The 25342-nt window shown below is 36.3% G+C and overlaps 1 protein-coding gene across 1 annotated transcript; it reads left to right on the forward strand.

Moving 5' to 3' along the window:
• The first annotated feature begins 931 nt into the window (after positions 1-931).
• Positions 932-24511, forward strand: GFAT (putative glucosamine-fructose-6-phosphate aminotransferase). Its single transcript, XM_089822806.1, has 11 exons — positions 932-1734; positions 2393-2565; positions 19928-20054; positions 20179-20324; positions 21589-21756; positions 22146-22503; positions 22634-22884; positions 22971-23085; positions 23239-23494; positions 23581-23749; positions 23906-24511. Exons 1-11 carry the CDS (start codon positions 1506-1508, stop codon positions 23987-23989), a joined length of 2076 nt encoding a protein of 691 aa, XP_089678932.1. The 5' UTR covers positions 932-1505; the 3' UTR covers positions 23990-24511.
• The last annotated feature ends 831 nt before the right edge of the window (positions 24512-25342 follow it).

Below are 25342 nucleotides of genomic sequence, written 5' to 3' on the forward strand. Positions count from 1 at the left end.
ATTATAAAATTGACAATGACTAACCAAATGTAGATGTTCAAGGTTCATGTGAGTGACCTGCTTTACTGATTAATATAGTTATTGATTTGAGTAATAATAGCAACGTTACAAGCATGAACATTGTAATAAAGTTAAAAGGATTAATTCTTCAAGGGTCTTTTGGCTGCGGGAATAGGAATACGTATTCCGGAATAGAAAATGGGGCTACGTATTCTTGTTCTTCGTTTGGTTCAGCCAATATTTGATGGGAATTCGCGGACACCAAAATTTATGTTTTCTAAAAAAAAAAAAGGAATAGGAATACGTATTCCAATAACACCTATTTTGGTTGAATTACAAAACTCCATTTTTGGGTCAAAAATAGAATACGTATTCCATTTTTACTTTGTATTCCAATTCCGTTTTGGTGCATCCAAACAAGGAATTCAAATTTTTTGGAATTTACATATGCCTATTCTGCTTGTATTCTGCTCGCCAAACGGGCCCCAAATGACATTTGATGATCCATTTTCTAGTTCCCATCTCTTTGCTGTGCTATTAAATACTCATTTTCTGATTAAAATTTATTTAGTTTTTAATTGTCAAAGAGATTTTAAATTAATGATGTTCCTATTAATATGTTATTTTGGAATTGACTTTTTAGAGAGTTGTTCAAAACAATCTTAATAGATTTAGTTCAAAACAAGCTTGATAGATTTACAATATAGTGAAATCCAGGCGTGGATGATGTGCTTCATTAAGTTGGCCATAGAATGACAAATTAGTTAATTCATTGGATTAAGGGCCCTCTCCTAGTGGGACGACACGGAAAACACGTTTTATGTGGATCCTGCCCAAAACTATGAATAAATTTTGGAAAATGCAGAAAACGCCACTTCCAATTAGAAAACGTGTTGGATGACTATTCATGCTATTCTTCGGCATTGTGTTTAGCCGGCTTTCTCCGAACTGTTTTTAGCTCCAGGTTTTATCTCTTTAAAACCCAAAGGAATAATGCTTAGTATATCTATTGTGCTAGGTGTCCCATCCACTGTCAAACAAAATAAGTCAAAACAATTGTACTAGTGTGGCTTTGTGCAAGACAAAGACAACACAGATATTGGATTACCAGATAATTCTCAAATTTTTAAAATCAAATCGGGTGGGAACATCAAATGTATGCGGTGTCCCGTTGAGTTTGAACATGCTTCGTTTTTGACTTTGTCTCTACCTACAGACCCACATTTCATATTATCATACGCTTCCCTTTATAAAATAGAAAACAACCCCACTGCTTTCGATTAAATTTTTTTCTAGAAATCCATAACCTTGATGGCACGCATTTGACTGGCACACATTCTTTATTTTCTTTTAATAATTATTTTTAAACGACTGTTTTCTGGACACCCAAAAGCCAAATCCTCCGTGGGTGTTCAGATCCGTGATAAATTAGCCTCCTGCATCTTCCGATCCCTCCAAGAATTTCTGTGTTGTTGCTCATACTGATATTTTTTTGGGGCCCAAAAATGTGCGGGATTTTCGCATACCTGAATTACAATGTGTCTCGAGAAAGGAGATACATAATGGAGCTTCTGTTCAATGGTCTGAGACGCCTAGAATACAGAGGCTACGATTCTGCAGGCATTTCTATTGATTTGCATCCAACAATGGACTCCCATTGTTCTGAATCTCACCCACCTCTGGTGTTTCGGCAAGCGGGAAAGATTGATCATCTCGTGAAGTCCGTGTATCAAGGTCAGAATTACTTTAGCCCTTCATTTTAAATTTTTCAGAGAATTGATATGCGTTATTTTGACCAAATTGGTCAGTTGAGGCTCTTGTTTATGTCGGGCAAGATGTTTTTGCAGGTCCGTCGTATTGAGAAGATATTCTTTCTTGGTTTAATATAATTCTCCTTTATCTTTTGACTTTCTTGATTTAAGAGAGATTAGCATACCCATAGAATTGTGGTGCACGGTTTACCTTAGTGCAATTTGGGGATTTGAATCCGAGTTAACAGCCATGGGATGTTTTATATCAAATATGACGCAGATGAGTTCTCTTACGAAAAATAATTTAATAATATCATTATATAGCAGACGATTTTTTCATCAAATTCGTTAAGCTACATAAGGTTTGTTTGGGATCACCGTCCAATTTTGTGTTGTAAGGACTCAGGAGTCCTGATCTAATGTAGGGTCTATTATAAAGTATTTCTTTTCTGTGACTGTATTGTGTTTTGTAAAAAGTCAATAATTTTAGCTTGACTGCTTGATATATTTTGTCTTATGTTCAAAATGAATGACACGTTTCAGCGTTTTTCGGACAGTGCGTATATTTCAGTGTGTTTCATGTGGGTCAGATTTAGGCTTCTACGAACTTGCACTAATATTCTGTTAGATCTGTGTTGCAGAGGTGGATGCAAGTGACTTGAATTTGGAGGAGTCATTCACAAATCATTTGGGCATTGCTCATACACGTTGGGCAACACATGGGCCTCCTTCTCCCAGAAACAGTCATCCACAATCTTCAGGAAAGGACCATGAATTTTTGGTTGTTCACAATGGTATCATCACCAATTATGTGGTATGTTTTTTCTCTTGAGCTGAATATATGATTGGTTGAAGAACGTGGAAAAAATCATTTCTGGTATATATACACATGGTTTTGTCATTTGCTTAAGGTAGTCCTCCGTGTTTATTGAATACCTTAATATTTTGCATAAAGTTTCGTATAGGCAATCTTTGGCAATTGAATCACTCACCACTGCTCTAACATGTGAAGTGTCCTATCTGTGGACAGGTTGTTTTTGCCATACTTTGAATGCTCTGTTTTATGATTTGAAACATAAATACTATAGGTACTCTGTATATTAAGATATACTGATCTTATTTAAACAAGTACCTCAAGTTGCATATGTTCCAAAAAATCAGTCATCTTTTGGTTTCTTGTAAGGAGATCTATGAGTATACTTTGTATGCTCTACAAGGAGGCTATTAAAATGTAAGATATATTCTATTTGCCTTACATGTGATGTAGGATGATCATCATTTTTTTTTCTGAAGATAATTTAGTTGGGGTTACTATTGGAGTAAACATATATGATAACTTTAAATTTAAATAATTTATTGCTGTGTCAACTTTGAGTTCCACCTCTCTCAACAGGAGTTATGAAGAGGATTAGGAAGAGCCTAGGATGTCCCCTGCCTAGTTTGCCCTAGGATTAAAATTTTAAATGCAACAAATTAGGGTTAGGGTTCCATCATACCAAACAAATCTTATCTCAATAATATGATCCTGGATTTGGACCCCACAGTCAAAACAAGGAAGATATTGACAACCTACATACATATGTAGCTAATCATTATGGTTAGTCAAAGTTACTGTCAAACTGCATTATATTCATAAACACATTGGGGGATGAGACACAATGATTGCTTTACTTAGTTATTGACATCCCAGTCAGTTCAGCTCCTTAAATAACCGTTTCTGTCACCTATTTGATATTTCTGGTTGGCCCTATAGTAATTTGCTGCTGTATGTGAGTTTTTATATTTGTCTTTTAATATAGGTAAAATGTTTTAACTAAGTTGCCTCTATTAATATATTATCCCCAGGCTAGGTTGGCCATCATATTAATCATTTTGTGTTCCCATGAAGGTTGGCCAGATATTATGTTCCACAGGGACGCATCTTTTGGGATTTTTTGCCCACTCCCATACCCGGTATGTTACGGGACATCATTTTCCTGTAGCCCTTCTTTACTCTTTTTTGCAAAATTCAGAAATGGTCCCCTGAAACAGTTCTGAAAGTGGTTTGGGATATAGGAGATGGCTAGAAGTACCCTACCTGTCCCTGAGACTTCTGGCCATTACATATAACCCAAGCCATTTTTGGACTGCCAGTGTTAAAAAAACAAGACTTTGAAATTTGACAGAGAGGTTGGCTGGCTGATAGGGATGCCCAAACCATGGTTAAAAATACCAAAACCTAATCTAAGCATAAAATAACTAAAAAGAAGAAAACTAAATTCATTTCTACATTCCCAAATGAGAAGAGCAGCAAGAGGAGCAACTAGTCAAGGAGTGAACAGCAGTTGAAAGGGTAGGTTAGGGCATCCAATCTATTTGATGTAGACTCTTATACCTACCATCTACTGATTGTGGACAGTTATATATTATTATGGACTTCTATGTTTACTGTTTAGTAGTTTAGTAGTTTAGTTATAGTATTTACTATTTAAATTTTAATATTTAATGTCATTTCATGGTTGAAATATGGAGACTCTGAGCATTTTTGTTATCTGTATGCCATATATTGACAATGGAAGCATTTGAATTTTGTTAATATGCTTATCGATTCACATGTGAAATCTCAATTCAAGTGTAATGCTAAGCATTAAGCTTTAAAAATGTCTATGATGAATGCTTCATCAATGTTGTGATATGTATATTTGAAATTACTCTCTCCATATAAAAATCCCCTCTTTTTTATTAGCCATCTCCTACGGTCCCCTTAAAACTGGCACTAAATTGTACCCGCACCAGAAACACTTCCTCGTCCCCTAAACTGTCCTCGTCCTTGAAAATCCATAGAACATAGGAAAACTGTGATAGTGAATGATTCATGGAGTTACCCTGCGTTTGCTGAAAACTTTAGATTTAATTTAAGACATGTTTTCTTATGTATTCTGAATGTGAGTTATAACTAGTAGTTGGAACTTGGCAAGGTTTGACTTGAGACAAATTTGGTCTCATCATCTAGATAAAAGGACCAATGCCATCTTGTAGTTGTGCCAATTTATTTGCTGAAACTGATTAGGGTAGTTATCTCATATTGTAGATCAACCAAACAGGGAGCATGTGCTTGAAAACATGACGTATACACATGAATATATGAATACTCAAAGCATACGATGAATGTAAGAAGACGCGAAGTACGCACACAATGCATGTATCATTAGATCAATTGATTTATCTTTTATCCTAGATGATGACAAGATCATGCTCTGATACCATTTGTGATGCCCATTGCAAAGCAATTGCAACAAATTAGGGTTAGGTATCCATCTGACCAAACAAATCTTTCCTCAATAATACAATCCTGGATTTGGATCCTGCAATCACAACATATATTATGTTAGTCAAACTACATTACATCATAAACACATTGCGGGATGAGACATGATGGATTTACCCGAAGCCATTTCTACACTAAGCCTAAGAGTGGATATGTAGACTCTACCACAATCCTCTTGCTTGGCAGCTTATACTTGATTTCCCCAACTATGTCTCATCTCCCTACAGACAGTTGCCTCCTTTATCCTAGGTCGCAATGATCCTACAAAGATGACCTTCCAAGACCCTCACCATGGTTCTCTTACACCTCATGTTCTCTCTCAAGGTGGGTTTCAGTCAGTATGTATAGCTTCTTTCTTGTAGAGTTGGGCAGAGGCTGTAAGGCTTACTTTGACTTTGTAAGTGCCCTCTTCGCCCTAGGCCGCAACAGTCCTACTAGGATGACCTCCTTACAAGACTACTAGCCACCCTTGTTTTACACCTCATGTCCTCTCTCTAGTAAGGTGGCCTTCAGATAGTATGTATATCTGGTTTCATGATGTTGGATGTATGGTTAGATTGCATTCTTCAATTGTTATCTATTGATGGACAATATGCTCATTCTTCAGTCACCAATATAGTCGACCATATATGAATGTTGTATGAGCTTTGCTCTCTATCTAAACACGATAGCTATCTTGTATATATTGTTTGATTTCTTGTCTAATCCTTATGCTTCTCAATTTTTACAAGCTGCAGCTTCTCTACATTGAATTCCTCTTTTGCATAGATGGTGATCTCATTAGCTTTCTTTTCGCTTCCTCGGTGGATCAAGCAGACCATCTGCTGGATCTGCTTCAAGACATCCATGCCATTTATCTTCGCTAATTTCTTCCCCAAACAACTCTCTCAGGATTTGATCCCAAACCGCCTGAGGTTTTATTTGTCAACAGTCCAGAAAACGAAATTCATGTTGGACAGAATTAAAGTCTGTCTTCAAGCTGCTATCCATGGTGTAGCTTCAATACTCCAGTTCAATATCAAAGATTTAAAACTGATGTCAATCGCCCCATCTGTAGTGTTGGCTGATCAAGATTCTTATGCATTCTCCACAAGTTCTCTTTCTCAGATGGACTATCATCTTCATCCGTACTAACACTCCCCGACACTCAGAATAAGTCCCTTCATGTCTTCTGCCTTTGGAATCTCAGTAAGAAATTGTTCCCGATATAAATAATTGGTTCTCTTCTTGTGAGACCCATTGCTCATGCCATTATCTGTACCCTCTCTAATATTCTCATGATCTTTGTCATAGCTATCTGTCCTCCAACACCATATTGAGGCATGACCTGGAAATCTTGTTAGACTTGGAAACATCCACAATCGTGCGCGTGGCCGATTCCCATTAGATTAAAACTTGCAGTAGTGTTAATGTTATTGTAGCTATGGTCAGGTTCCTTTAGGCCGATATATATAACTTGATTACTGTAATAATATAATTGTATTGATAATTATATTATTGTGATAATTTGGTAATTTTTTTTTTTGATCAGTAAAAGGCCGAAGGCCTATAAATTATATTAATATAAAGAATTGCAAAAAATCTCTGTTCAAACAGGCATTTGGTAGGAAAGAACGGAGAAGAAAACCTCCAGTCTTGCCTGAGACAAAAGTCCTATACATTTTTACAAAATTTAAGGGGCATCCCCCTATTTATAGATTTGATGAAGGGCATACCCTTCTTTCTATAGCCAACACGCTTTGCTGAGAATCAGTATACAGGTGCCCCTGTTAAAATTGGGGTTTTAACGAATTTTTTTTTCCTTTATTTACATTCTTAATATTACAAAATCATTTTGTATCCTTTAGTTTGAAGAGGTGCCATGCTTAAGTTGGCTCCTTCCATCATATGTTTCTTTTAGTTTGACATGATTTTATACACTTTCCTCTTTCATGCTATATGTCTTCAAAGGACTTTTCTCCTTTTAATGTTTGATTTAGGCAGAGTCTTCATGCAAGCCTAGTTGGTTTTCAATCTCTTTTTTAGTTCGAGAGATGCGGAGCAACTGCCTTGAGTCCCTGCTTCTGCCAGCCACTTCAAACTTGTTTATGCTCGTTAGTATTAAAATCAACATGTAATATATAATTTGGTATCTTTTGGAGGAATGAAAAGGGTTGGTTTTAACTGCAGTGTGCTATGAGTTCTGCCTCTTTTTTTTTTGTTTAAAACATCCATTTTGTTACAAATTTGTATTGCAATCTTGTTTGGTGTTTTATTATTTTATTTTTGATTCCTTACTTTTTATCTTGTTTTGAAATTTGCTTGACAGTTATAATGTTGTGTGTTGATTAACAAGCCAGTTTGGACCTTGAGCGAGTAATACAGGGTTTGGGTTGAAGTATACTGATTTGAAGCTAAGAAGTTGTTTTCCTATTTTCGTATTATCTTTCCCCTATTATAGTTTAAAAGTTTTTTAAAGGTAATTACTGATTGGTCTTGCATTTCAATATTAATGGAGCTTCTGGTTTAGGGATATGATAGTTTCAACTATTATTCTGAAACTATTCTTTTATTTTCATGGGATAAGTTGGGTATTTGAGATTTTTGTTTAACAAATCTGTGTATTGCCTTGATGGTTCTAGCTAGGGAGTTTAGTTAGGTTTTATGGGGTGAGTGTTTTCTCTTTATGGATTGATCTTTCCAGTAAGTCAATGATGGTGTAAAATACCAGGGGACTGTTTTAGAGGTTCTGAGGTCTGGGACGAAAGATCTGGATCAACCTTTATGGGCATTAATTTTTATTTTTCTTTGGCTGTGTGTTTTTATCTTGTTAATAGGGGGAGTTGCTATAAAATCTGCTTAAGGTGTGCTCATTCGAGGGTTAAACTATCTCTCGTTCCAAAATTTGCTATCAATGTTCTATCTGATCGCCAAATCCTTTCTTTGTGTGTCCTCTTTACTGGCTTCACAATTCATACTCTATTAATCAGTTTGCCGAGGTGTTTGTTGTAAATATGGTTTGATCTGCTTTCTAGGTTTGTGACATCTTAAAGATCTTTATTAGGTTCGAAGTGTAATTTACTTAGGAATCAATGGTTCGAGATCTGTTTGCTTGCTTTAGTTTTCTGGATTAAGTAATGACAGAAGCTGGGTGGGTAGTGTTGTCACCTTACTTCTTTTTCCATGATTGGCATGGGAGTATTGTGTTGGAAGCCGGTCTTATAATGATTAATACTAGTAGCGGGTCTTATCAGGATTGAAGCAAGTAGCAGGGGTGTGATGCCAAGAGGTATTTCTTTCAATGGGTGATTTTGATGAAACAGCTCAATCTTTATTTATCCCTTCAATGGGAGTGAAATTATATAGCTTTCTTGAGCCATTGGATATGTTCGCTATGCTGCTGTCGGTCATATTCTCTTATGGTGGAGGTTTTCTTAGTAGTTGAATGAGGGATTTCATAGTTTGAGTCTGTCCTCTGAATGATTTCATGTTTTTCTAAGTAGAGATGTTACGTGGTTTTGATGATCTTTTGTTCGAACTTTTTAAGGTTTGTTAGTTATAAGTTTTAATAGTTTAGAGTGATTAGTGGCTGGTTAGATATTCAGAAAGTTGCCTTGAGTAATTGGTGTTTAAATGGGAAGGTATGATTGATCAAAGTTTGTTCCGGTCAGGTTATGGGTTAAAGATCAAAATCTTAGATTGGAAGAGGGTGTTTGAATGTTAAATTACTCTTTTTAGGTGATGACACAGAGTTGTACTATCCCGTAGTGGATTTCCAACTATTTTGTTTATTAACCTTTTCCTATTATTCATTCATCAGTGGGTTATTAACTACCTTAATTATTTATAACGTATAGTTCTTCAACATCGGCTCCCATGTTAGCTAATAGGTCTGCCTCTTTGTTTCCTTCTCTACAAATGTGTTGGATTTTGGTGTCCTCAAGTTGGTCTATAAACATATGGTATTGATTTTCCAGTTTGGGGTGCTCCTTTTCCTAATTGTATTTAGGATTATTTGCTAGTACCCTTCTATGATCATTTTTTAATGCCCATTTCCAATCCTAGTTTTAGACTTTCCATTAGAGCTTCTAGTTTTGTTTTATTACTTGAGGGTTCCCCTAAATGTTTGGCTCGTTCGGCTAACCATTTTCCTTCTTCTAAGTGTATTATGTACCCTAAACCTGCCTTACCTGGGTTGCCTCTAGAGGCTCCGTCAAAGATTAGTTTTTCCCATCCTCTGGGAGGGGGTTCCCATTTACAATCTGCTCTGGCTTGTTTGTTTTCTTTGGGGTAAATTAAAAGGGGTTAATGAGCTTATTCCATTAGCGTTTCATTTCTGCATCCCAGTCTCCAAATATCCTGTCTTCTTTGATTGAGTTTCTGAGATTATTGTTCAGTACTTCAGTAATACTGGCTTTAGTTTTGTTCAGGAGGGATGCTAAAGACATCTCTTCATTGAGAAAAATTCTCCCATTCCTTTTTTTCCATATTTCCCATAGGAGGATTGAGGGGGGAGATTTTCCATAAATTATTATAAACTTTTGATTGTGTTGGTTTTGGCCAGCTTGCGAGAAACTCCCAAAGGTTTTCAGGCAAGGCTGTTTGCCAATTCAGTTTTAGGCATAGCCATTGCTAGCAAGCTTTAGCGAAGGGACATTGATATAGCAGATGTTCCGCAGTTTCAAAGTCTTTGAAGCAAAGAGGGCATCTTGTGGGACCTTCAAAACCCATCTTTGTAAATTTGTCTGCTGTTGGAATTCTATTTTGGATTGCTGCCCAGAGGAAGATACCTAATTTCAGGAGGCAAGCTTGGTCCCAGCAGAGGGCTAGAGGTATATCTATTCTATCCCATCTTTGAGAGTTATTGTTCAAAGCCCCTCTTGACACTGTATTTACCATCTTTGGAAGCCCCCCATATTTAACCTGTCACTTCTTTCCTTATGGTTTGCTTGTCTTGACTTAATGAGTAGTTTAAATAGTAATTTTTCTTGTTCAGTTAAGGTTGTGTTTTCTACATCTCTCCATTTCCTTCGTTCGCTTATATCCTCATTCGAATCTTGCATATAATCTCTTACATTTTCCCCCATATGTTTGTGAGGGTATTTAATATTTGGTGGTAGGTTACAAGTGTTTAGTGGTGCTAATCCGTCCCACGAGTCCTCCCAGAATAGTGCTTCCTTACCTTTACCTATGTCCCAGGTTAAATTATTGCTGATTATGGGTTTACATTGCATCATAAAATTTCAGGTTTTAGACCCTTTAGGTGGGTTCTTTATTCGGAACAATGATTAGCCTATTTGCTTTCATGCTCCTGATACATTCTCCACACTAGTGTTGCACCTAGTTGCTTTGTTATACCAGCTTAGGTTTTTGATTCCTAGACCGCCTAAAGTTTTTGGTTTGCGTATGTTTTCCCATTTGGTTAAGGGCTGTTTCTTTTTCTCCTCTATTCCATTCCAAATGAAATTTCTTAATTTGCTATCCAATTTTTTCTTAGTTCCTTTGGGTAAAGGTAAGCATGACATTTGATAGGTAGGAATGGTTGATAGTACATATTCGCATTTTGGTAGCCTGTCCTACTTTTGTTAACCATTTGCCTTTCCAGTTTTATATTCTACGTGTCTATTTTTTCAATTATAGGGTTCCAAGATTCACTTTCTTTTGAGTTTTTCTCCAACTGTATTCCTAAGTACTTGCATGGGAACAAACTATTTTTATACCCCATGAGGTCACAGATCCTTCTTTCCATATTTGGTTTGCTGTATAGAAAGAAAATCTCTTTTTTTTCTATGTTTACCTTTTGTCTTAAGGCTTTTGTATATGTATTTATTATTTGTTTAAAATCCCTAGCTTCTTCCAATGAGCTCTCTCCTAGTAGGATGGTACTGTCTGCAAATTGCCGGTTGGTTATGTTTGTGATTCCTTCTGATACCATGACTTCTTTATGTTTCCTTCGGTTTGAGCCTTTTTGATCGCTCTCCCAAAGGCTTTTGCCATTATGATGAAGAGGAATGGTGAAATTGGGTCTCCTTGTCTGATTCCTTGGGATATGTTGAAGAATCCTTGAGGTTTGCCATTAATGAGGAGGATACTTTGAGAGTGGTAATGCAATTGAAAATTAGGTTTATCCATTAGCGGGAGAATCCAAAGGATTCTAATGTTTTGCATAGGAATCTCCATTCTACTTTTTCATATGCTTTATGTATGTCTGATTTCATCAACATGCATGGTTCCTTGTTTATTGTTGTGGAGTGAATTGTTTCTTGTATGATTATGATTCCATCTAGGATTGACCTTCTTGGGACAAATCCTGTCTATTCTTTTGATATTATTTTTTTCATTACTGGTTTTAGTATGTTGGCTAGTGCTTTGTTCTGAAATGGTTCCTTGTTTATTATTGCAGAGTGAATTGTTTCTTGTATGATTACGATTCCATTTAGGATTGACCTTCTTGAGACAAATCTTGTTTGTTCTTTTGATATTATTTTTGTCATTACCGGTTTTAGTTTGTTTTCTAGTGCTTTGGACTGAATTTTGTATATTGTGTTACAGAGCGTAATTGGTCTAAAGCCCCTAGGTTCCTCATTTACTTTTTTTTTGGGGATAAGAGTGATGAAGGTGTTGTTAATTTCAGTTAGAATTGATTCTGAATTTCTGGTAGCTTCAATGGCTTGCCATAGATTAGTTCCTAGTATGTTCCAACATTTCTACAAGAAGAAGGCTTGGAAGCCGTCAGGGCCTGGCGACTTGTCTGGGTTCATACTGGATAGTGTTGCTTTTATTTCATCTATTGTGAGAGGTTTATTTAGCTGTTTGTTATCTTCTTTGGTGATTAATTTTGGTATGGTTGACCCTAATAGGTTTTGGGCGGAGAGGTTAGAGGTTTCAAAATTGCTAAATATATTTGTGTAATAATTAACAAATATGTCAGCAACCTGTCTTGGATCATCCATTATGTCGCCCGTGTTGTTTTTAATTTTTGAGATTCTATTTATATTCTTGTTATTTAAAGTGTTTTTATGAAAGTATTTTGTATTGCGGTCTCCTTCCGAAAGCCAATTCTCACGTGACTTTTGTTTCCAGTATACTTCTTCTTTAGCTAGTATGTTCTCTTGTTTTGCTAACAATTCTATTTCTTTGTTAAATTTCTCATTGACCATTCCCATTGTTTATTACCATTGAGTGTTTTCAAATCTCCCTCATTCTCTAGTTTTTCTTTAAATATGTTGTTGAAATGGTCTTTATTCCATTTTAATATTTTCTCTTTTAAATTTTTGAGTTTTGATACGAAACATAACATTTTGGAACCTTCAAAGGTGCTTTCTTCCCACCATTGCTTTATATTTTCCATGAAGGTGTTGTCTATAAACCTTATTTTCTCACATTTGAATGGGTTTCTTGATGGTTTTGATTGCTCTTCAATTTCTAGTTTTATGGGGAAGTGATCTAAACCAATGTTGGGGAGGATTGAGGAATGTATAGCGTATTTAATGCAGTTGAGGTCTCCCTTGAATATGAATCAGTTCAGTCTTTCTGCTATGTGGCTGAAGCCTAACCTTTTGTTGTTCCATGTAAATAACCCATAAGTTAGCGGGATGTCTATTAAAGTATCCTTTGAGAACCATTCTCTGAAGTTATTCATGGTTTGTGAAATTGTTTGTACTGCTTCGTATTTTTCTCTTAGGTTTAGGATAGCGTTGAAATCCCCTCCTATGCATGTGTTGATTTCCTTATGTTGGTCCATTAATGTTTTGATTTTTTCCCATGTCGCCTTCTTATCTGTTGTGGGTATTGGTCCATAAGCATTAATTATAATGAGTAGAATGTTATTTCTATAACTTTGGATTCTACTTCCCATCCAATTAATTCTTGTTGTAATTCTCTGATAGTTTATCTTCGTAGGATCCCATATGATCCCTATACCTTCTGATGCTCCTGTAGATTCCATTATATCTGACTTCCATATTCCAAGTTTTGTTCTTAGTCTTTCTCCTTCCTCTCTATTTAGTTTTGTTTCTTGTAATAATATCAAATCTGATTTGAAGAGTGTTAAGTTGTGCTTGAGTAAGTGCTTCTTGTTAGGGGCATTTAATCTTCTAACATTCCATGTGGTTATCCTCATTGTGCAGTGAGAAGGAACTTCCCCTTCCTTGCATATAAAATGTTTCTGATTTTTTTTTTTTGTTTCCTTTCTTACCATTTTCTGCTCTGAACTCAGCTGGTCATTTCCTGCCTCATTTTTAAATTTGTTTGCCACATCTTGGTGCTGTTATGCTTTCTGAAGTTTCTTCTATTCCTAATTTATCTGTGTGTTCATTTGCATTTTTTATGCTGTTTGCTATTGTCTCATCTCCTTTGTCTACTTCATCTTCTTTAAGTCCTTAGGCAGTTGTTCACTTAGGTCTATCCTGTCCATTTCATCTTCCTAGCAGTACTCTTCTTGTGGTATGTTCACATCCTCCTTCATATTTTCCTCTGTGTTCTTGGTACTCTTGTACACCAAACTCTTCCCAACTTACATTGTTATTTGTTTCTTTCTCACTTTCTTTGCCAATCTTCTGGTTGTGCTCTGTATCTTTGTTGCTGTCTCTATTTGGCCTGTTTAGAAAGGTTTCAGCCTCCATTGATATGTAGTTGTTGCTATGATTTTCCCTGTTTCCATCTTCTTTAAAAATCTGAACTGTTTCTGGTGTTCCAAAGGGATCTTTCCCATCTGAAGGCGTTTGCCAAAATTTGTACGTTTTCCTTGCTTTTGTCCTCTTTCTCACAGTTGTGTGTTCCCAATGCTCTGAAGTTGCTGGGGGGATGATAATCTGTTCTTCCTCCTTTCCAATGCTTGTTGATTCAGGAATTGATGAGTTTTCTGTAGTATCTTTAACCTGATTATGTTTATTGTTTTCTTCACTATGCTGGTCTAAAGTGTTGGCATCTTCTTTTGTATTTTCCCTACTTTTAACCTCTGATCATAATTGCTCTCTGAGGGATTCTGAGCTATTGAAGTTTCGGATTTCCTGTAGTGTTACTGAATAACGTGTCTCCCTTTTGCTGAAAAATTGACTGTAATCTAACATTTTCTGATCTCGTTTTGTCTGTTGTTTGGTGTTCAAATTTAGTTTCTTCATCTGTTCCAGTTTTTGTTGGTGTTTCAGCGTAAGTATGCTCAACTCTTACTGTGCCTCTTGGCTTGTCCCCTTCAAAATTGTGTACTCTATTCCTCTTATTGTTTTGCTTATCTCTTTTCTCTGTTGGCTTAGTTTGGGAGATCTCTTTGGAGTGTTCCTCATGTGTTTGCTCCCAGATAATCAATTGATCTATAATGTTGTTCTGAGTCAATAAGGTCATGAGCCAACTTATTGTAATTATTTATACTGATTCTGATTTCTTCTGAATGAAGTTTTTCTTCTTTACATTGCTTGCATTGTTGTAATCTGGCCATGTAGTTTTCTATAACGCTTACGTTTCTTATGGCGGTCATCTTTTCTGTACCTGTTCTGTCACTCTTGGTATCTGATCTGCTGTTGTTTTCTTCTCAGTTTCTTCCCTTATCTCTCCTATTTCTTCCTTGCTATCTTTCCTAGTTTCTATCTTTCTAAGTATCTTGCTGCCCTTGTGGCTATGATTTTGACCTGATTTTTGGTGGTCTGAATTCTTGTTTCTCAAATAAATAATTCTGAAGGTTTCTTTTAAGCTTGACGTCCTTTTTGTGTCTTTGTATTTTGGATTTCCAATGGATTCTTTCTTGATAATTTTTTAAATCTCTCCTTAATATCTAGTAAATGATAGGTTGTATATTGACCTATTGGTTATTATTTTTCTTAGGCTCGATTTGACCTATCTCCATGTTTAAGAGGAATTTGATATCATTTGATTTTAAAGGGTCTGATTCTAGCCCTATTAGCTCTCGTATGTTTTCTCCAGTCTGTCTAAGAATTTGGATATTGTTAAGCTCAAGAGGCAATGCTTTACTAACAAACCAGATTGGAACTTTATTTTTTTTGACCATCAATTCATTACAGTTCGGTTCCCATTTGAAGAAATTTACTGAAAAGCCTTTGTAATAACAATGGGAAACACAAAGAAAGTCCTCCCTAATGTGTTTGTTCAAACAATGAATGTAGAATAACTTATTAGACATGGTAAAAATACTTGTCTTCCGCAAAAGTCCCTTAGCCAGTTAATGAGCTTTGAGCTTTTGTCTTCTGGCCCAGTCCAGTAGGCATAGATCCCCTGATCCTGGCACTGCATCCATCTATTTTTGCTGTGGATATTGCTGATGATCAAAGTGTGTTCTATGTTGTTAGGATGTTGTTCCTCTTTTTTGAATCGGTTGGTATCAGAGTTCGGTTTGAGTCTTGAGTTTTGATTGTTGGTGCTGGGGTGGTTTCCACTCTTGCTGTTTTTGGGATCTAGTTGAACTGCTGGGGTTGGGGATATAAATATTCTTTTTTGGAAAATTCTGATGGGGTTGGGAGTCGCTGAACTCTATGCTTTTGTATTTTGAGATTTTGCTTCCTATTGGGACTCTATTGGCTTCAAAGATTTCATTGGGGCAAATAGAGCTCAGGCTTCTAGTGGAGAAGCCGTATGTGTGGCTTTGGCTTTCTAACGAAGTCTTAATAAAGGGAGTTCTAGTTTTAGTTTGGTTTAATACCTCATAGTTGTTGCGCTGTGTTCTTTGTTCTGATTGTGAGTTCTATGTTGTTCCTTGACCTGATTGCTTTCCCCATTTTGCCTGTGTGTACTTTGTCATGGAGAAGAATTTTTCCTGGATCTTCACCTGATTTTCTATCTCCAGGTTTAGGGTATAATGGTTTCGGTTTGTATCTGGATCTGACTTTTTTGGGATGGGGTTCTTTGGTTTTGACTAGACCAGAGGAACCCTAGCCAGATTGTTGGATGGCTTTTCATCTTTCCTTCTGAGATAGTTCTGGCCGTTTCCATTTGTTTGAGCTCGCCAATTATCGTCTTTTCTCTGAGATTGGATTGATTTTCCTTTTTTCTTCCTATGAACCTCCTGTCAACCTTCGGTGTTCGACTTCTGATTCCATGGCAAATTTGGTGGGTTCCATGTTTCCTCTTTTTTCCTGGGACTATTCTCTGCTCCGTGAGGTTTACTGACTATTTTTAGGGCTTCTGTGAGTTCTTTGTCCCTTCTTGCATGCAGATCGGCCAAGGCTTCAAAGCTATTTATGCATTCGAGGGTTAATTTCACCTTTACTATCTGGTTTGTTTTGCAATCTGGTTTGATTCGTGTTTCGACTTGTGTGTTTTGAGTGTTCACTGTACTTTCTGACCTATTCTTCATTGAATGTGCCTGCTCTGTGCTTGGAAAAGTTTGCATTGTCATTTTTATTGTAATTTAGTTTAAATTTTAATCAACATAATATAGTAATTATATTATTATTGATAATATAATTATATAATTAATTATATGAGACATTTATATATTAAGGCAAATTGGCCTTATTACACAATCATAATTTTTATTTGCTATCAGTCAAAAGGGTTGACCTAGGCTGGTATATATATATTATATACATAGTGATGTTATTTCATTCTGTAGAGATTTTTGATTCACTGCAATTCACGTCTTCTAGCAAATCAAATATACGAGTGTTTGGGGGAGACAATTGGGTATCATCTGTGGTTGGGAGGGAAAATCATTGTCTGTGGTAAATGAGCACACCAAAAATGACAATGTTGACGACCCTACTCTTGCACTTGCCATTTTGCCATTGAAGGCTTCTACTCCTACCAGTACCAGGACTACCTCAGATCCATGAGCTTCAGCTTTTTCTTTTTTTCAATCTAGTCTAGGGACAATCACAACACAGCCTTGGGGGCAATATAGAATGATGACTAGGGATGCTGCAAATATGTTTGCAGAGCTATTCAATGTGTAGAATAGGGATCAGATAGATGATGTCATCAGCATATTCTTTTTTGCCAATGGGATTTCATTTCTTGTGCCTTGCTTTCTTCTTTATAAGGGTATTGTAGCAAAAATAATTAGTGCAGGACCATCATTTGTGCCACCTAAGGAAACAAAATTAAGGACAATAATGTTGGATAAAAACTAACCTAAAATCAATTTTCTAATGAAGAAAATGAATGCCATTTGGGTTATTAGTGGGTGCAAGCAACATTATCATGGATGGGTAGACAGATACTCATTATCCACGTATCAACATTACGGCCACATGCATACAGGGTCCTTGCTTCCTTAGGGCTATCAGTTGTTTATATAATTGTAAGGATGTTGATTTTCAGTTATAAATCCTCACAAATGTTTATTGAGGAGGTTGGGTTGGAATGTGGTGCAATTAGGGAAATATATATTGGACTCCTTGTGTCCATGTAATGAATAAATGCACTCAAGGGCATGGGAAAATCAGATGGATCAAAGAGGTGGTTGACGATGCTAGAGGCGTATAGATGTTTGTATGCAGTCATCATACTTCATATGCACTCCTTAAGACCTTCAAGGAGTTTTCAGAACTTGTGGAGACTAGATATGTATCACACTTCATTATTTTGGAGAGAATGCTGGAGTTAGAATATGCATTGCAACTTTTGTCATGAGAACATAATGGATTTGGTGTTTTCTATTCTAGGTTAGGGGAGGGGAGGAGTGTGAAGGATGTGGTGAAGAGTGACACTTTTTGGCCTGACGCTAAATGCATTGTTGCCATCATTACTCCAGTCTTTAGAGTTGTTCAGTAAGGAGATGCAAATGCAAATAGCCTTGGAGACCTTGTGAGTGTATTGGCACTATGCTTGGCCTAATGGAGGACATGTTTACAAAACAAAGGCCCCACATTAGAGTTCTACAAAGACCACATTTATCTAGTCATTTATGCTGATGGGAGAAGCTCAACTTTCCTCATGCATGGTTGCCTATATGTTGAACCCAAAGTGGTATGTGAAACAGCTTGGCAGAATTACCCCTATACCAATGCTGAGGTGAAGGCATGGTTCATGAAGGCCATTCTTTTACACAGGTCATCATCATTTGTATTGGTAATTTGATTGGGCAAAATCTGTGCATTTTATAGGATAAGTAGAAAGGGCCAAAATGGATAAAGAGACTACGGCACAAGAGGATCCGATTCTTTTACAAGAGGATAAATAGACTAAGGCACAAGAGACTCTGCATGGCTCATGAAGGCCATTGTTTTATACAGGCCAATATCATTTCTATTGATAATTTGATTGGGCAAAATCTGTTCATTTTATGGGATAATTAGAAGAGGTCAAAATGGATAAAGAGACTACGATACAAGAGGATCCAATTTTATGGTGAACTACACCACGTTAGCCATTAATTTTCTATTTTAGTTTTCTAGTTCTTCTTTTCTTTAGAGGAACTGGTGTGCTTATATTATCATCCACTTTGTTCAGAGGAAATGATTTACCTCTGGGAGGTTAGAGCAGCCTAAAGCCACACGTAAATGCCTTGTGTACCATTGGCCACAACACGCTTATGTGCGAGGAGAGTCGAGCAGCTTGAATGGATGTAGAGGATATAGGTTGACAAAGATGTAGGATAGTTAAGGCTGGTTGGTGTTGGTTTGGAGGAGCCAGTTATTACAATCTCCACAACTAATCTAATACTCCTCAGAAGAAAAAATGACAGATGTTTACACTTTAAATGCCATTGCTTTCCCCACACAATTGCCATCTTCAAACAAGCATTTGAAGTAATGTACTTGACATCTTTGGCCTTAACACAAACTTATGAGTGGCTGTATAACAGCATACCCATTGGGCAACACATCTATTCTTCTTACATACTCTGAAATGCACACATTGCATTTGCCTAACCAATGACACAACAATTGATTTTTGTGGTTGAATTACCAAACTGAAAAACATTATGCAGGTTAAGGTGACACAAAATTCGAAAGAGAATCCAATCCTTCCCAGGAATTCAACAAATGACTTAATTCTGTTATTACTAATTGGAGCTTGGTCCATCCGTTGTTTGTCAAGAAATCCACTGCTGGATTCAGACCAAGCTTGTGATTCTAATAGCAAACTAAAATATTCTTAACTTTAATATTTTTAAATTTGTATCGATTTTGTGCACCTCTTCTATGGAACGTTTGGGTTTCTATTTTTTTGCTCATTCCTTTTTGCAGGGCATTGATTACCACCATGGAATCACTGCAATTGATTTTTTCATATTCTTAAATGTCATAGTTGCCAATCCTGCAAGTAAAGTTTCCCTTTCTGCCTCCTTATTTGTTTGGAATCTGAATCCTTAAGAAAAGAGATCCACCATATACCAAATAACCTTCTGCATCTCTTAGAGCGAAACCTCTTGCATTCCCTGGAGTTTGTCTTCAAGCACAATCAAAATTTAACTCAACATAATGGTCCAGAGGAGGAGACCGTTTCTTTCTTGCCTTTGTATTAAAAGGATCTTTGGTCCTTCCTTTTTCCTTCCAATCTGATTAGCTCTTAGCCCTTGAATAGCATTAGATGATTCTAGTAATTCCTTGATAAAGATTGTAAGGGAAAGAGAATATTTTATACTATCGTATTTATACTTTTCTATACCTTTTTAGCTGATTTATATGTAGTTGAGTTTCAAATTTTATAGATTGCTTATATCTGTACATATCTGCAAAGTTATTTTGTGTGACACTTTTTAATTTCTCTGGGGATGGCAGTGCCCGTGAATCTAAACACTCTGTCTTGCTTTCCATATATGATTTTTTCAAACCAAGTATAATCTGGTAATGGATATTGATATTTACCAACCTTGTACAATAATTTTTCTTGCATTTTTAATGGGGTATATTTTCCCAACTTTTAGTTTTTTAGAATTGATTTGTAATAATTATTGCTAGCGACACTGATGTTCATTTTTTTTTGTGGTTATCAGGTTTTGAAGGAGACTCTACTTCGACATGGTTTTGTGTTTGAGTCAGATACTGATACAGAAGTAATTCCAAAGTTGGCAAAGTTTGTTTTTGACACATTGACAGAACAGAAGATGAAAGATGGAGACAGTGAGTGTATCCTTGAGAAAGGATAGTCATTAGTTGAAAAGAAATATATGGTTGTTTTTCCTTTTTCTGACTCAAATGCCTTCCCATTGCTTGATATTTTGTACAATGATTTGGGTGTGTGTAGACAGCGAGCAAGTCCCCTTTAGACAAATTGTCATGGAGGTCATGAGTCATCTTGAAGGAGCATATGCCCTCATTTTTAAAAGTCCACACTATCCAAATGAGGTGGTTGCATGTAAACGTGGTAGTCCACTGTTACTTGGTGTTAAGGTAATTTTTTTCCATAATTACACATACTTTGGCTGAACATAGTAAAGAACCATTGCTTCTAATGAAAGCAGAGGGGAGATGGCTACTAATATCATAAATAGTGACGAGCTGATAATATTACACGGAGTTTAAATATTAAAATAAAAATAATTCGCCTGGATGGCTAATCTGATTTAGAATTACTGTGTGAAGCCATCCTGCTGAGTGGGCGCCTGGTGATGCAAATTTTACTCTTAAATAGAGACATTTTAACTTCAGAGAACAATTTAACACAAATTTTCCATTCTGCTTTTGTCAACCTCAGGATATTATGCCATACACCCATTCCTGTTTTTCTTAAGTAGAAAACAATAGCAACACAGTTTGCCAGTACTTCTTGGCAATAGAACTTTTCCCCTGTTAGATGTTGACATCAGAAACATTGAACTTCAATTGTACATGTCTTTCAGGTAGTATGGAGTCTAGAGTATAGGTTGTATTTTGTTATCTGCTTCCGTTGTTTCCTCTAGAACTAGTATTCAGCATCCACCCTTATTCCATTTTCATGCATCTTTTAACTCTGCTGCATTTAGATTTGTTCTTATCACTTTAAAGTGGCCACTTTGTTAATAATTCCATACGAGGATCCTGCCTGATGTACCAGTACTGCTTGATGACAAAAGTCTTCATGAATCACAGTTCGTCCACTGAAAATGAATTTTTTTCCAATACAAGGAATGAACTCACCTCATCAATTAACATAATTTTGTAAGTTTCCACTCAACAAGAAGTACAACTACTATGACTCCTGAAAATAATCTATATTTTCTGAAGTGAGCATAATGATGGTGCATTTTAAATTCAAACTACGACCATCCAAAGAAGTCATAAAAAACTGTTGCTCAATTAATGTTAACTTTTTAAAGTGCAACCTAACTATGAACCTATATATGTGAGCATAATGATGGTGCATTTTAAATTCAAACTACGACCATCCAAAGAAGTCATAAAAAACCGTTGCTCAATTAATGTTAACTTTTTAAAGTGCAACCTAAATATGAACCTATATATGTAGATTCAGTAAACTGCAGGCAAAAATGGATTTGAGGCATGCTAAAATACTGCATCTGAAGATGATTCAACTACAACTCATTATAATTCATGAATATGGTTGGACATCAATGGCAGCACTGATTCATAGCATCTGCTTACTTCTGTTGACTTTCTCTTCAATATAAACCCAAATGATCAGTATAAATATACTGTCTATTGTATATGGTTGCAGGAAGTGGCAGAAGATGGCAGTAGGGGAGCTCCTTTTCATGGGAAATTTATAAAGAAAATTGAGGATGGAAAGCCCAAAGAGTTTTACTTTGCAAGTGATCCTAGTGCATTAGTTGAGCACACAAGACAAGTGATGATCCTTGAAGATAATGATGTTGCGCACATTAAGGTATGCCATTGGCCAATTCTCCAGAAATAAAGTTGTTTTAGGCAGCTTAGAGGTGCAGCTTCATCTTTGAAGTTGTTGAAAATGAAGATGCTTATTGCACATCATATGTTTGAGTTTGAAGTGTTTTTTAAGGATAACTAAGTGCTAGCTGTTATTTGATGTAAATTAAATTTTAACATCTGAAATACATTTTTCCAAGTCTTTTTAGACATTCATATCAGAAGATTCAAGGTACTCATTTGTAATTCTTTTTGCATAATGAGTTTATGAATTGGCACATGCAATGAACATTACCTATAAACCCATTTTACGTTTTCTTGCAATTTATTGTGTTTGTAAAGGAATGTAAACTCTGGAGGACTGAAAACCATTTATTCTTTCCTTGATAGGATGGAGATGTTTCTGTATTTAAGTTTGATTTTGGCAAAGCAAAGACAACTGGTGGACTTGCACGTCCTGCCTCTGTACATCGTGCTTTATCTATCTTAGAGATGGAAGTTGAACAAATAAAGAAAGGAAATTATGAGCATTTTATGCAAAAAGAGATTCATGAACAGCCCGAGTCTCTAACAACCACAATGAGAGGAAGGCTTATTAGAGGAGACTCAAAGCTGAAGGGTGTATTATTAGGTGGCCTCAAAGATTATATGTGGACAATCAGACATTGTAGGCGAATTGTTTTCATTGGCTGTGGTACAAGTTATAATGCTGCTTTGGCATCCAGAGCAATTGTAGAAGAGCTTTCAGGTAAGGTTAACTGTAAGTTTGACATTCGTTGTAAATATCTCTGAGCATTCTGATTTAGGAAGATTACTTCTCATGTTTGTATTGATTAATATTTGCCTGTTATGTGTACTATGAAATTATGAATGACTAGGTATTCCTGTGACAATGGAAATTGCAAGTGATTTGCTTGATAGACAAGGACCAATATATAGAGAGGACACTGCAGTCTTTGTTAGTCAGTCTGGAGAAACAGCAGATACATTACTGGCCCTAGAATACGCTTTAAAGAAAGGAGCGCTATGTGTAGGTATAACAAATACCGTGGGAAGTGCAATAGCAAGGAAAACACACTGTGGTGTACATATCAACGCAGGGTGTGAGATTGGTGTTGCTAGCACCAAGGTGAGATGGTGGTTTCTCTTTCATTTGTATTTTATTCTTTTCTTTTTTTATTCCAAAGTGGGTTATATATACAATATCAATCACAGGCATATACAAGTCAGATAGCAGTAATGGCAATGCTGGCTTTGGCTGTTGGAGATGATTCAATTTCTAGTCAAGGACGAAGAGAGAGAATTTTAGATGGCCTTTTTGACTTGCCAAGTAAATATACAATGATCCCTTTAAAATTCTAGGTGATATACATTAGGAGAGGAGGCATTCATGTTCACTAACGTCACAAGCTTTTAAAATTGAACATCTTTTGCTGGAAAACTTGTCTAATGAAATTTTGTATGGTGTGATTTCAAATTGCAGACAGAGTGAGGGAGGTATTGAAGCTGGATAGTGAAATGAAGGAACTAGCAAAGCTCTTGATGGATGAGCAGTCACTATTAGTTTTTGGGCGGGGCTATAACTATGCAACAGCTTTGGAGGGTGCTTTGAAAGTTAAGGAAGTAGCACTTATGCACAGTGAAGGAATTCTTGCTGGTGAAATGAAACATGGCCCTTTGGCTTTAGTTGATGAGACGCTTCCAATTATTGTTATTGCGACTCATGATTCTTGTTTTGGGTAAGACTTAAATACCATAATTACATTTTTTTAATGCTAGCATTGGTTTATTGAAATCTCAACGGCAAAATTTAATATTTGAACAGGAAGCAACAGTCAGTTATACAACAGCTTGAGGCACGCAAGGGGCGATTGATTGTAATGTGCTCAAAGGGGGAGGCATCCTTGGTTTCTACAAATGGAGGTTATTGGGTTATTGAAGTGCCTCAAGTAGATGATTGCCTTCAGCCAATCATTAATATTGTACCATTGCAGGTACATCCAACTACTGTCTCCAGAGTATATAAGCTAGTGTCCAGATAGGGAAGAATTATTTATATTATTTGGTAAAACACTTTTTATTTGTTTTCTGTATGTTACATGCATATTTATGATCCTGCTATCTGATGCAAGCTCTTTGTATGTTGACAGCTTCTTGCATATCATCTCACTGTTCTTCGTGGTTATGATGTTGATCAACCACGAAACCTTGCTAAGAGTGTTACAACTGAGTAAAAGATCTAACAAGTAAAAAGCAATTATAATTCACAGGTAACTGATTATAGCAAAGTGTAATGGATGAGAATTTCTCCATTTCAGCTTCAATGGCGAGCCTTCTGTATTGAAAATATTGGTTTGTAAAGCTGTTGGGTTCATCTCCAGGATGTTCTAAATTTCTATTCTGGTTGACATGTATCTCACATCATTGTTTTCCAATAAATAGGTCTTGAGGTGTTTTACCCTAATCAGACATACAGGACTGTAGGGTAAGTTAAATTTTAGGTTTCTCCAGTTGCAGGTCAGCAATTGATTACTTGGGTCACTACATCCCAATTGGGCTCGGATAGTGAAGGGGAATCGCCACCATATAGTTATTTTTTGATTCTTTATTACCCAAGCAGGCAATCTCTAAATAGAATTTCAAGTTTGAAAAAGACTACAGTGCTATTATTTTGTGTTTGTAAATTTATATTAACATTGAAGATAAGATAATTATTTCTACCATATTTTATGATAGGCACTTAAGATTTATTTCAACCGCATTTCCATGGTCGAATTCTTGAAGAGAAACCAGTGTTCTGTGCATCATTGTAGATATAATGGGTTGAAATGAATGCATATTTACTTGAGTGCTAAATTATTGAATGAGTGATATGTGGCTGTGACAAGCTGAATCCAAATTAGTTATGACACCTGACGGTCATTGTCTGGTCGTTTTTTCAGACTTTTTAGGCAACTTAATTTTGGAGAGCTACACCTCAATGATTTGGCTTGAATGTGCAGTTTTGCTTGGCAAGTAATAATCTAGCAGTTGGAATTTGTTACGTGGGTGCATATATTTATGTTCTCCATCTCTTATCATAGAGCAGGACTTGAGGCTAATGATAACTTTGTAAGCTGGTATTTGTGATATTGCTATCAGGATTTAACTGTGTGATTTTTGAGTCAAACTCATTGACCCATGTTTCATGAGTAGTGATTTAACATGAATCAATCTCTCATGAGAATAAATGGAACACTTAGGATCTAAGTGATGCTCATAGGGGTGAAGCACCAGGACTTCCTGGAAGGTCACTCATCCCAGTTTTACTCCAGCTTGAGCGCATGTAACTATGGAGTTTCCTCCCAGTGCTATAAGTTGGTATTTGCTAAATAATTAGGAATTGCCACTTGCCACCTATATCTCGTTGATGTGAGTTTTGTTCCGCTACAATATGTAGAGTCAAACATGTGTTTGAGGGGAAACACTAAATACTCAATCCTCCCTTGATATAAGGTCAGCTCTTATGCTAAGCTTACAAAGTAAGATCATGAAATGCCTTCAAGGATCCTTCTTAATTGTGGACTTCATTCAATTTTATGATGTGA

The sequence above is a fragment of the Cupressus sempervirens genome, chromosome 1, assembly GCF_028749045.1.
Source record: "Cupressus sempervirens isolate cs-2001-9-10 chromosome 1, ASM2874904v1, whole genome shotgun sequence".
Taxonomy (NCBI): domain Eukaryota; kingdom Viridiplantae; phylum Streptophyta; class Pinopsida; order Cupressales; family Cupressaceae; genus Cupressus; species Cupressus sempervirens.

What these genes read in the sequence shown, in the direction of transcription:
- GFAT (XM_089822806.1), top strand. Translation starts at nt 1,506, where the DNA reads ATGTGCGGGATTTTCGCATACCTGAATTACAATGTGTCTCGAGAAAGG. An exon ending in GTATCATCACCAATTATGTG is followed by an intron (nt 2,566 to 19,927) that starts GTATGTTTTTTC and finishes TGTGGTTATCAG; the next exon opens with GTTTTGAAGGAGACTCTACT. An exon ending in TGGCCTTTTTGACTTGCCAA is followed by an intron (nt 23,086 to 23,238) that starts GTAAATATACAA and finishes TTCAAATTGCAG; the next exon opens with ACAGAGTGAGGGAGGTATTG.